The 13,214-nt window shown below is 39.2% G+C and overlaps 1 protein-coding gene across 2 annotated transcripts in view; it reads left to right on the top strand.

Moving 5' to 3' along the window:
* Positions 1–13,214, top strand: part of ANOS1 (anosmin 1) — a 164,748-nt gene that overhangs the window by 93,360 nt on the left and 58,174 nt on the right. For both annotated transcript variants that reach the window (XM_060233931.1, XM_060233932.1), the window contains exons 4-5: positions 994–1,216; positions 10,609–10,793. In XM_060233931.1, the coding sequence (XP_060089914.1) occupies positions 994–1,216; positions 10,609–10,793 (408 nt within the window). The remainder of the gene's footprint in view (positions 1–993; positions 1,217–10,608; positions 10,794–13,214) is intronic.

Raw genomic sequence — 13,214 nt, 5'->3', positions numbered from 1 at the left:
CAGGGCATATTTCTAGGATGGAAAACCACCGCCTTCCCAAGATTGCCCTGTATGGCGAACTCTCCACCGGCCATCGAAATAGAGGGGCACCAAAGAAGAGGTACAAGGACTCCTTGAAGAAATCCCTTAGCACCTGTCACATCAACCATCACCAGTGGTCTGACCTAGCCTCAGATCGCAAAGCATGGAGGCACACCATCCACCAGGCTGTCTCTTCCTTTGAGAACGCACGCATAGCTGGTCTTGAGGACAAAAGGAGATTGAGGAAGAATCGCACTGCTACAGCACCAACCCCAAATCAGACTTTTCCCTGCAGCCGCTGTGGCCGGACCTGCCTGTCCCGCATTGGTCTTGTCAGCCACCAGCGAGCCTGCAGCAAACGTGGACTATTGCACCCTTCTTAAATCTTCGTTCGCGAAGCCAAGCCGAGAGAGAGAGGGCTCCTCCAGGCTTGCAGGAATATCTCCCTATGTGTACTTAGCCCCATTGTAGGTTTTCCCCCCTCCCTATCCACCCTCTTGGATAAAGTTCAGAACTAGATATATAGCTGCCTGATGTTATATCACTTTGTTTTGCTCTTGCCTTGCATTGTTGGCTATCAACAGTGGAGGAAGAGAAGTGCACAGGGTGACAGCTTGTATCCTACCTGGAAGATAGGAGGAAAGCAATCTGTGCTAATATGTTTCTCAAGCTAATATGTTTCCTTTGTTTCTAAAAGTTTTAGATCTGAGCAGATTTCTGGAAACATAGAAAAGGAAAATGGAAATGAAAGTTTATAGAAAAGGAAAAGCTACAAAGACTGATTGAATTAAATAGGATGTTATAATCCAGTTTCATCTTTGTGTATTTTACTAGCTGTTTGTAGAAGCTAAATAGCTGTATAATAGATAGTCTTACAATAGCTGTAAATCTGAAATTTCTTTCTGGAAATATTTTAGCAGTATTTCATTATTCTACTAAATGCTTTGTACAATTCTGTCATTTTTCTCTCAGCCTCTTTTCCCCAAGAAGAACTATGAATGCCTAACTAGTTGTGAATTTCTGAAATACATCCTGTCGGTGAAGCAAGGAGATTGCCCTGCTCCTGAGAAGGCCAGTGGCTTTGCGGCTGCCTGTGTTGAAAGCTGTGAGGCTGACAGTGAATGCTCTGGCGTGAAAAAATGCTGCTCCAATGGATGTGGACATACGTGCCAAGTACCAAAAAATCTGTACAAAGGTAGAGATTGTTAGGAGGTATTCTTCTTAGAGCTTGCTAGAAGTAAAGCCGCTTTCATTTTAGAGCAGGATTATGTGCTGCATTGGACTGTGAAAAAAAGGAAAGAGAAAAAAATAAAGGCTTGCTGTGCTGCCTGCCCCATAACTAGCTTGTGGCTAAGGACTTGGGAAAACTCCTGGGCTCTTGTGCTCCTTCATCCATCTGATCTACATCCCTTTCCCACTTGTTTTAACAATAATTGTTACACAGGTTGGATCCAGTAAAATTGCCTCTTCTGCTAGAACTCTTGGGCAAGAAAAAGATCACAGTAGCTGCTTGCACTTAAATAAGCATATTATATTCCTGCTTATGCAAGATATTGTGCAGCAAATATATATAAGGAGGAAAGATTTTGCATAAGACCTTGAGCAAACAGAACTGTGCTAAGTCCATTTCTTTTTCTGCATCTGGGCCCAAGCCTTACTATGCCAGTATTAACTGTGGTTACTGCCAATTAGTGTTTGGTTTTACTCAGAAATGGTTGTGAATGATAAAATTTCTAAGTAATAGTGAACCCCAGTTAATGTTTAACCATGAACTTAATGTTAAACATGTTTTAATACTGGTAATATGAAAGAGTGAAGCCCTAGTGATTGATCTAACCACTGTTGAAAGAAGACTATTGTCCATATTCTGTAACAGTAAATCCCAGTGATCAGCTTTTGTAGAGGGAGAATGGGAACAAGTGTCCATGCACCAACTACAACTATCTGTAGCTGTAACACAGTGCTTATGTTTGTACAAAGTGTGTGCATGTACACTTCATTCCAATTATTAGTACCAGTGCTTCTGCCCTGGGATGCAGCCTGAACATGTACACTATGTACATATGTCTATTGGTTCATCTCCTACCTGAGCCACCAGAATATGGCACATGTCGACTAAACTGTATAATTGCTTTTTTGTAGGAAGGTATTCGCAGCAAACTGCTTTAAAAATGGGTGTGATAATAAAGTATATATGCCATAAATACATTTTATTAATCCCTTTGGAAAGTTACATAAAAATGACCCTGAATGGATCATATGTTCTACAAGAGCACTTTATCAATATTTGGATTACTTTTAATAAAAACAAGGACAAAATATTATTTCAGTATATGTAATTTACTGAATCTAATTTAAATTCCTCATTTGTGTTGAAAAGCAACAACTGATATGGAATTAGTGCTTGAGCTATCTGGTTTTAGTGGGCATTGGATTAAGCCCTCTGTAATCATGAGAGAATGATTATATGGTGGTTGTTCTTTTTACTTGATTAAAGTGAGTTTTAATAAGACATCTAATCACATAAAAAGTGGCTATAAAATATGGAGTTGTCATACTGTACATACTGGAGTTGTCATACTGTAACACTGTATAGTGTCAGGCCACACTGATTGCAATTATATAATCATTTTAATAGAGTAAATTCTATCATGTGTTGGCATAGATTTAAAGCTTGGAGGCATCAGGTTTTTTGTTTGCCTTGACACTGCTGTAAGATGCAGTTCAGAGCAGACAGTAAGCAGGGAGGCAGGTATCATTTTATCATGCATCCTTCTGACATAGTCTTTGCAGGACAGATCCTTACAGCTAGAGAAAGGACCTGCTTAAGCCTAGACAAATAACAGTACATAGCATAGTTTAGCCTGCATGTGTATTTCAGTCTGTATTGCAGCCATATTGACCATACTGACTGACCATATTGACTCCCCTGCTTGCATGGGAGGGTGGGATATAAATAAAATAAATAATGTTTCTAATTCTGTCAAATATTACTAGTTAGTTCATGACTGCAACACCTTGAGGAAAGGTCAAATGTATATAGTGCTGCTTTTCAGTTCTCTGAACAGACAAGACTCTTTAATCTTTCCAAAGTTGGAACTTGCTTTTTCTTCCTTCTAGAGCAGATAGTTGCTTTGTCATTAGGAATACTCAAAACATCAGCCAGTTGGGCTCATTTCCCACTCACCAGTGGTGATCAGACATCCAGTGAGTCAAGGGGCTGTTTGCAGCTTGTTTGAGTTTATTTTCCAGAACAGGCTACTACAGTAATCAGAAGCAGCCTCTCAGCTGATTAGGGATCAGGTGAGAGTTGCCTTCTGATATTCCGCTATGGAAATTTTACTCTGTACACTTGCAAAGTGTTTGGAGGGTGGCATCACAAGCTACCCCCCAACAGAGGATCACCTGAAGGTTGGGTTGTTCTGATCTCCCATCCTGGAAATGGGAAAGAGTGCAGCCCCAATGTTTGATCTGATCTCTTAACCATTGTTGGAAGAAGACTGCTGTCCATATTCTCCAACAGTATATCCCAGAGTCATCAACTCTTGTAGAGGGGGAGTGGGAACAAGTGCCCTTGCACCAACTGCCTCTCGTATTTAATATTCCTGTGGGCATGAGCTGCAGGAAACGAGAGATTCCAGCTCTTTCTTTTGTAATGCAGTGGGGGTGGGGGGGAACATCGCTGCTGTCCCACCAAGCTTGTAGGGGAGGGTAGAGGTCCCTTTTGTTGGCAGCATTTGTGAACTGACTCAATCTACACTTTGGTGTTTGCTTTCAGTGACCTTTACTGCAAAAGAAAGACTTCTACAGAAAGACAATAACTGACTGCAGACCACTAATACAACAACTAGGCCTTCAGAATACAAGCACTAACACATACTAATACACAGGTGACAGAGAAACAACAAGATATAAGTTGAATTGCAAGAGAAAACATTTAATAAACCCTTAACACTATCGAATGCACCATAGCCCCCCCTCCAGATACAAGTGGACTAAACAATTCTTTCAGCGGCTGCTTCTCCAACACCTTTTGCAACCTCACTATGTAGTTATTTTGCTAAGGGTTGAGGTGGATAAGAACCTAAATCTCAGCTGTGAGTTGTCTTCTGATCAAAAAACAGCTGAAAATGTAGCGCTCTTAGTGCTACTCAGTGTGATGCAAACTTATCCTTGATCTTTTCGCTTTCTTATTGTGACCGTCAAACAAAGTAAACTTGTCTGATAAACAGGTTTGCTGAGAAGTTCATGACATTCCTGCCTATAACTAGGAAGCTGCAACTGTGGAAGCCTGATTGTATATATGAACACATAGCATTCATGACATAGCCCTCCTGACTCAAAGTGGCTCACAAAAAAACAGTGAAATAAAATTTCTCAAGTAATGCAATTAAGACAAGGCCAGTTCTGATCATTAGGTTTGCATGACATAGGCCCCAGGCTGTGAGCCATGGCCTTACTCTTTGGCTTGCACTTAAGAGCTTTAAGTACATTCAAGAAGAAGAAGACAAACTTCACCTAGATGGAAATTAGCTGCTGCTAGCTTGTTGACAGCAAATCTTTTGCATTCCCCCTTCCTCCCCATCAGAAATACAATATGTTAGGTGCAGTGGTTAATAATAAAACTTTGGCTTTAATCTAACCTCAGTGCTCTGAAATGTCATAAAAAAGGCTTAAGGAAGTGATCTAACAGTTCCATTGAAATAAGCAGGTAAGTTCTTAAATTTGCATGGATCAAGAACACTTTTTTTGGATCATCTGAAGCTTTTTTTTTTTAAGTAATGTTATATTTGCTTACACAATCAGACCAAACCATTGAAACATACACATTTTTTTGTGTGTGAGGGAAGTTGTGGACATATTAAGGCAAAAATCCAAAATTTAGTGATTGCGGATATTTTCTGTTTCGTTTTCCACATGTTTTGCTTTCTATAGGGGTCACTTTGATTCCCCCCCCCCCCCTGGATTTTCTCCAAGCACTTCAAAGTTGCTCGTGAAACAACTGAAGAAACAGCTAGGATAGATTGAAGCAACCATAGAGAGAGCAAAATACATGTGGAAATGGGGAAAAATGCAGTATGGGCACAGATCTGATGAAATAACGTGCAGAAAAACCTATAGGCTTGGTCACTAATTAAAGAGGCTCCCCATGAAAGGCTAAAAGATTTATACTTTCCTAAGAGACTGAGCATGTGAGGTTTGGAAGACTAATTTGTGCTACAATAAAGGATGATACTGAACTGTTTTACCCAACAAAAAGCATGTTTCTGAATGACTGAGGGAATGCATCTGGACATAAAATTAGTAATTCTGGTTGCACTGGAATCTTCCAAAATGCACTTGTGTTATGCTCTACCTCTTAGTGCCCATGAGGTCCATCTGCACACAATTACAGCCACCAGAGGGGCTGAGTTATTTTCAATCAAGTGAATCCAACTGACACTATTGAAAAGCAGATAGAATTTTTTTAGCATGCAGATTGAAAAAATACTGTACATGACAATTAAAGATGAATGTTAAAATGCTGAAATATGAACTGATGTTAATACTAGTTACAGTACATGAAGACTGGTGGTTATTCTTTGATATATAGGGTTAAACTTATGTGGTAATAGGAATTGCATGCTGGTTTTTATTCTTGGTGATGTAGGGTTATTCATCACATATATATGTTTGTTTATTGTAGCAGATATGTATAATTGAAACACTTCTGGGAAGGGTTTATATCTCCAGAAAAGGCAGTTGTTTATCCAAGAAAGTGTAGAAGCTGGAAAGATAAACCTCAGACTTTCCAAATGTATAAATCATGTTGGGAGAGAGTCAAGTAGATCAGACAAATGTCGAATACAAATCCTAGCAGGTCTGGAGTTGTTTGAAGAAATGGAGATATACACTTGTATATATCCAGTTGGTGCTTTTTTTGTAGGAAAAGCTCAGCAGGAACTCATTTGCATATTAGGCCACACCCCCTGCTTTAAACTGTTTTAGATTTATACTACAGGAGCTACTAGAATTCACACATTACTTTATGGAACTCAGAACTAACAGGGCAATAGTACAGTTTAATATTAAACAGCACTATTTCTGCTTAATTTCTAGGCACAACACTTTAATTAAATTGCAAAGAATACAAACTCCAAAAGAGTTGTTGAACATACCCCCATATGAATATATGAAGCTGCCTTATACTAAATCAGACCCTTGGTCCATCAAAGTCAGTATTTTCTACTCAGACTGGCAGCGGCTCTCCAGGGTCTCAAGCTGAGGTTTTTCACACTTATTTGCCTGGAGCCTTTTTAGTTGGAGATGACGGAGATTGAACCTGAGACCTTCTGCTCACCAAGCAGATGCTCTACCACTGAGCTGCCATCCCTCCCAGAAAAGAAAAGAATGACTGAGTTAGAAGATTAAGTATCTCAGGCAAAGAGGGGGGGGGGGCTAAATATTTACACTTATAAAACCAACTGACTTTAAGCAATAACACTTCAAGTAAGTGGAAACTGACTTGCCTTCATCCTCACATTTTTACAAATCCAAGACTACTGGTTTGATTTAGCTATAAATATTCTGCATAGGTGATGACAGAGAAAAGAAAATGGGAGCTGTCTCTTTAAGATACCCTGCTTTATTGCTTATACCACGTAGAAACCAACAACATTCCAGCTTTCTTACTAACTTCAGTATGATGCATTGAAGAAACTGGAAAACAGGTTTTATTATTTTTACATATCTTTTATTGAAGAATTTGTATTTTAACAACACCAACAAATCATTTATATGGTAACAAACATAACTTCACTTAGACACTTATCTTCATCTTCCTTCTTTCTTCTCTCATAAATTCGTTGATAAAGTTTATAAGATTCTCAGTCTTAGCTCATTCTAATATATTTACAATATAGCATCAAATTGGTCTACAAACTAATTATTCTTCTAATACTTAGGCTTGGCCCTAAGAGGCCACTGGGCCGGGAAAGGAGCAAAACCCTACCTTTCAAGGATCTAATAAATGTTGGGGGAACATACCCAGACATCTACCACTGTCCCATCGCTCTTGTAGCATCAGAAAAAAATACTTTATATTACCCAAATCCCATTATTAAACAGACTGTCTACAAGATCTTTCAGACTGTCTTCAAGATCTTTGTGCTCTTTTGGAGCACATACTCAAGTTGTTTTCACTGGTGCAAGAGAAGAATGCTCTTTCCTTTTGCTGGTTCTGCTTTCTCTTGATGCAGTTGGAGTAGGAGGAGAAAAATTTAAGGTGGCCAGCATTAATTCAGCAGAGTCAGAGTCGGAGGCAGTGTTAAGAAGTTGAACCCTGTCGAACACATAACTTGCCCGTACAAAGCCAGCGATATCTTATTCCTAGGTCCCGTAGATTTGTCATGTACCTTGCCAATGCAATAAGCTCTCTGAAAATGGGGAGTAACAACAGCTTCGAGGCTTAAAGTGCTTGCTAGCCAATTTATCATAAATATATTCAAGTCTGTTCCAGCTTCAACGTTGGTTTGAACCCCTGAATTTTAGGCACAGTTTTCAACTATGATAGTCTAAAGACAAAATCCATTCCTGTGCCCAAGCATCCAAGGTGCCCAAGCATATTAAGCTCAGTAACTTTAAGAGCTGTCTCTACCTTCTGATTTGTCCATTTGTGAAGCTCTTCTGACTCATCTATGTGTTGAAACACTGGTTTCAGCATTTCTATGATGTCAATTCTTGACAGTGTTTATTTAATGCCTGCATTAAAAAGTTTGCACTCTCTTCAACTATCAGCTTGTTCCTCCCCAGCATTGCGGATGAGGTAGATGGACCGTCTATAGCTGGGAAGAACTCTGTTAAACATTAAGCTCTTTCTCCTTCTGTTTCCCCTTCTTACCACCTTTAGGAGCCATCTTTCAAAATAATTTTTTTTGCTTTATAAAGGGTAAAATTATTCAAATTTAGAGCATGTGAGAGACAAGAGACAAGTAATGGCTGCTGGTCTGGAAATTGGTTGCAGCCACTCCCTCCAGCAGGTTTTATTTTGAACAATTTTTGAGATTTTTTTTTTGCCTTTTTAAAATTTTGTTATATGTCTCAGTTATACCTTTGTTTTGGTTGTTTATGATACTAACAAGCCATCCCTGTTCTCTCAGGATCTCTCCTGCTTTTATTTAACAGAACCACACATCCCCACTCTTCCTCAGTGCAATCCATTCTCCAATCTTGCTTGCCTTCATGTTCTAAACTCCACACACACAAAAAAAAGAAAAGAAAGTCTCATAAGCTGGTTGGAATTATAAAAGCAGGCAGTTTTGTTTCTTTATGGGAGGACTGAAAATGGGAACTTTTGTCTAATGAAAAGAGAGAGGAGAAGGTTCCCCTCAAGCTTTAAAGGTTAATATGCAATTAAAGGGCCAAGCATTAAAAGCAAACTGTATAATAAATCATAAGCAAACATACATGCATTTATTATAGAAAGCTAAAACCATTTAGGGGCGTATCATTAACCTATATGCTTTGTACAGTCATAAAACCACAATGGGAACACACTTAACTTGACACATTTCGACCTAGAATGTTCTTCAGTCAGAAAAGTAAGTAGACATGTTGGCTAATAATACAATAAAACGAGAACAATGCTTGGACCACAAGAAAATTTAATGAAGTGACAAAGGCTTAAAGATATTCTTGAGGCTTCTTATTCTACAGCCTTATCTACAGTATCTTATTGTATGCATAACCACATGGTCCGCAATTGATCAAGGTAGGTGTAAGGTCAGAGCCTGTGCACATAACTCTTAGCACATAGAGGCAAGAGGCAGCACCTGGCCCAACTAAGGGCTGCTGGGAGCACATGTAACTTTGAGGCATCAGTCTGCCAGCCACTCAGTCCCCCACGTGCCACCCCTCCTTTCCTTCACATCAAAGCCACAGCTGCTCCCTCTGTGGCTTATCCCTCCTGCTTGATTGCTGCTGCCCCACTCAAGCTCGCTAACTGTGCAGCCTACACACACAGGACCAGGACACCACAATGCACAGCCAATATGCTCCTTTAGAGCACCCAAATGATGTCAGAAGCATGCAGGGAACTCACTGCCACACTTTAGCCCTTTTTTGCTTCAGGGAGAAGTTCTCTCCAATCAGCAGCACTTCCTTCTGAATTAGCATGGTCTGCATGCTCCCGTGTTGGGTTTCCTTGAGAGTAACTTCCAAAATGCAATCCGGCAAAAATGGACTTGGGAGGTTGCCTTCCCAACTTTGTCTGCACTAAGGATTGGTGCATAAAGGCACAGATGCCTCGCACGGTGACTTGCGGATGTGCCACATGGTGATGGAGGAGGCTTCCTCTCAAGGAAGCATGCACTCTGATCATGCTGCAAGGGATGCTGGAGGAGGAGCAGATACACGGATTGCATGGGAGGAACTTTTGGGAGGAGGGCAGGAGGAAGCCCCAGCCCCTCTGATATCCCTCCCCTTTCTTCATTGCTGCATTCCCTGCAGCCTCTCCCAGCCTGGCCCAGCTCTTACTTCACATGCTGTCCTACATCTTCCTGCAGCAAGCCCTGCCTTTCCGGACTGAAAACTAAGTAGGCTGTTTACCTCGCAGCCATGCTGGTCTGGGAGTGCATGATTGCCTAATGCCTTCCCTCTGCCAGAGACCTTTTTTTGACCTGGAGCACTGACTGTGTTTCGGTATGTTCTGGCTCAAAAAAATCCCTATATTCAATGGGAGAAAATACAGTTTCAGAGAGTAGAACTACAATAAACAAGGACTGGCTGCTAAATCTGGTAAGATTGTTTTGAGGCTACCATTTCTGTATTTCGAAGATGTAGTAAACCTATCCACATCCTACTATCACAACTCTTGTGTACCAGTGCCAGCTAGTGATGGGGAGCAGGGATAAATACCTTTACAATGTTGTATTGTCTGGCTGTATAATTTTGCATGTTATGAAGAGGATTTGAAATGATATTTCTGTTTTTAGTGGCAGTCCCATTTATGGCATAAGTTATAGAGCAGTTATTCTGAAGTCAAAGCTCAACCTTTCTGTTTCTTTTTCGCCAGTTAGCACAGCTTTAGGATAAAATGGAAGGAAAGAATTAAAAAGTTACCAGTCTAGGGTTACACCATGGTAGAGTGGGGATTTGTATCCAGGTCTCCCAGAACCTAGCTTGACACTCTAGCCACTGCACAATATTAGCTTTGTTTTTATGGAGCCAAAATGTGTCACTGTTAAAACTTAATTATGAAAACATTTATTCAGATGGTTCATCTTTTCTTGAATGCGGACTGATAGTACAAATCTTTATTTTTTAAAAAAATTATTAATATATGTCCATAAAAATATAGTGTGGTGTAATAGTTGAACTAGGACCAAAGAAAGTCAAGTTTAAATATATCTATGAAGTTAATAGGGTGTCGGTGGGCAATTCACTCACTCTCAGCCTAATCCACTTCTCAGGACTGTTGGGAGAATTAAAATGAAGGAGGGGAAGGGCAGAATAAAAATATGCTAAGCAAGGCAATGTGTATCATATGATAAAATCATTCTATGTGCAGTATGGAAAGACTTCTTGTTTTTATGTATTGTTATACTTCAGGTGTCCCTTTGAAACCCAGAAAGGAATTAAAGTTTACTGAACTTCAGACAGGACAGTTGGAAGTTAAATGGTCTTCAAAATTCAATATTTCAATTGAGCCTGTTCTCTATGTGGTACAAAGGAGATGGAACTATGGGATTCATCCCAGTGAGGATGATGCTACCAGTTGGCAAACTGTGGCACAGGTCAGTTTTTCCTAAATATCTTTCATTTTAGGTTCTTCTTTGTTAATATATTTGATAATCATATATCACTTGTTAAATGTAGTACATGTGCGTATGTGTTATTTTGCCTGACCTCAGTTTCATTTATTAAAACATTTCTATCCTGCCTTTTCCTCATCATTGTCAGCTCACAATAGTAAGTTTTTAAAAGATTGTTTTTATTTTTACAAACACAAAAAATATGTATTACTACAATTATACATATGATATAGATGATCGTTTTACATAGACAGACATAAACATAGACTGTAATTTGACCATAGACTGTAATTTGTGGTCATCTACTTTATCTACAATCCCTATTCCTACATAAACTACAATACTACACTGATCTATTTAATACAGTTGTCAATCAGAACTTGCTTGCATTACATATATACACTACATTTTTCACTTTTGCTTTATCTTTATTCTATCTTTTCTTCACTGCTTCATATCTAATATTTCATTATTACATACATATATTGCCCATACTGTATTGTCCAACTGTATATCTTAATCATTCTCTACTTCAACAATTTAGTCCTAATTTTCAGCTATATAGTCAAAAAGTACATTCTGTTTTTCTTGAAATTCTTAATTTAATCTATTAAATAAGATACTACTTTTGCCATTGTGAGTACTCAGTTAATTTATTCTTCCATTTTGTCAGCTCTAGGCATTTTTCTACCTTCCATTAGGCGCAAATGTCACCCTTGTCATGGTTACCATATATTTAAATAGTTCACTATGTGTTCTTGTAATATCACTTGGTAAAATATTTAATAGCATGTTTTTTGGATTTAATGCAAACTTAAATTTTAGTATCTTTTGCATCTCTTCATGAAGCTTTATTCAATATTTGCTTTCTTTCTTACGAGTCCGCTACATATGGTAAAATGTTTCATCTATACTTTGACTTTTCTATTATAACTCTTGGTTTTTGCAATTTCAAAAACATTTTATACCAATTCTCTTAAAATTTGGGACACAGTAAATTTAATTTCTTTAGTCTGTAAGTTTCTCCACTGGCTCATAGAAATATTGCCTCCAAAAACCGTCATCCATTTAGTCATACAGTCTTTCTTTTGCTCTGTTTCTGTTTCATATTGCAACAGCATTTTATATAGCTTTCCTAATCAGTGTTTTAAGTCTCCAGTAATAGTTGTCCCTAAGCTGTTTTCTCTCTTAAGCGATCTTCTTCTTTTGCTATTTGTTCTTCGTGTTTGGATACCATTTGGTAATATATCAGCCACTGGATATTCTTTTCTTCATTTAGAAGCAATAATAGTTTTTTTAAAAAATAATCCAATTAAAACATTAATAAAATAACAAACCCCAAATCTTTCCCTCCCTCCCCTCTAAAAAGATGCTTGCCATTCAAACAGTCTCAAAAGCCTTGGTGAGCAAGTACATCTTGCAGTGCCAGCACTTTTGAAGATGTCCAAGGAAGCGGGTCCCCTCACCTTCTCAGGGAGGCCATTACACAGAGCAGGAGCCATGATAGGAAAGGCCCAGGCTCTGGTCAATGCCAGGAAGGCCATCCGAATTGGTGGGACAGAAAAGAGATGGCTGTCTGAAGACCATAGTTGTCAAGGAGAGTTCCATGTAATCAAACAGTGATTCCACATGGTTGTCAAGGAGAGTTCCATGTAATCAAATTGCAGTAATCAAACAATGAGGTTACAGAAGCATGGGTCAACAAGGCCAGGTTAACTGAGTCTAGGTCATGAGAGAGTTGGTAAACCAGATACAGCTGATGGAAGGTGCTCCAGCCTGCTTTTCAAAGAGCTAAATAGGGTCCATGAGCCCCCTCCAAGCTCTTGTGCTCTGAGAAAACCACCTCCACACCTTCAAGGACAAGTAGATTCAATCCCTCTAGAATATCAGTCCTCTCAGTGAACATTACCTCTTTGTCAAGTGGCTATGGTAGAACATGCTGAATCCAGACAACAGCCTCAAAGCACCAGTTCAAACCCATGATGGATGCATCTGGAAGCCTGTATAATGAAATATAGAGAGCTGGGCATCATCTGCATATTGGTGACATCTTATGCCAACACTGCAGACAGTCTCATTCATTGGCTGCATATATATATTTTAAGAAGTATGTGTGAGAGAATGGAACCCTGTCACACTTAATAACACCCCACTCATTTACTCATGCAGCATTGGGTAAGATAGAAGGGAGTGAAACCACCAATGGGACATTAACGCCAACTCCATAGAGAAAAATGGAGTGATCAGTTGTGTCAGAGGTCATTCTGTCAGCTCAATTCCAGTGCCATAAGTGAGGTCATTCTTAACTCCCTTTTACAGATCAGAAATCGAAGGTGGCACAAATAAAAGAACTTTCTTAATCAGCTAGACAGGGTCAGGCTGCTAAATCAAACTTCCAGTTGG

Source organism: Heteronotia binoei, chromosome 3, assembly GCF_032191835.1.
Source record: "Heteronotia binoei isolate CCM8104 ecotype False Entrance Well chromosome 3, APGP_CSIRO_Hbin_v1, whole genome shotgun sequence".
NCBI lineage: Eukaryota > Metazoa > Chordata > Lepidosauria > Squamata > Gekkonidae > Heteronotia > Heteronotia binoei.
The sequence above is the reverse complement of the archived record's forward strand: the minus strand, read 5'-3'. Positions and strand labels throughout refer to the sequence as shown.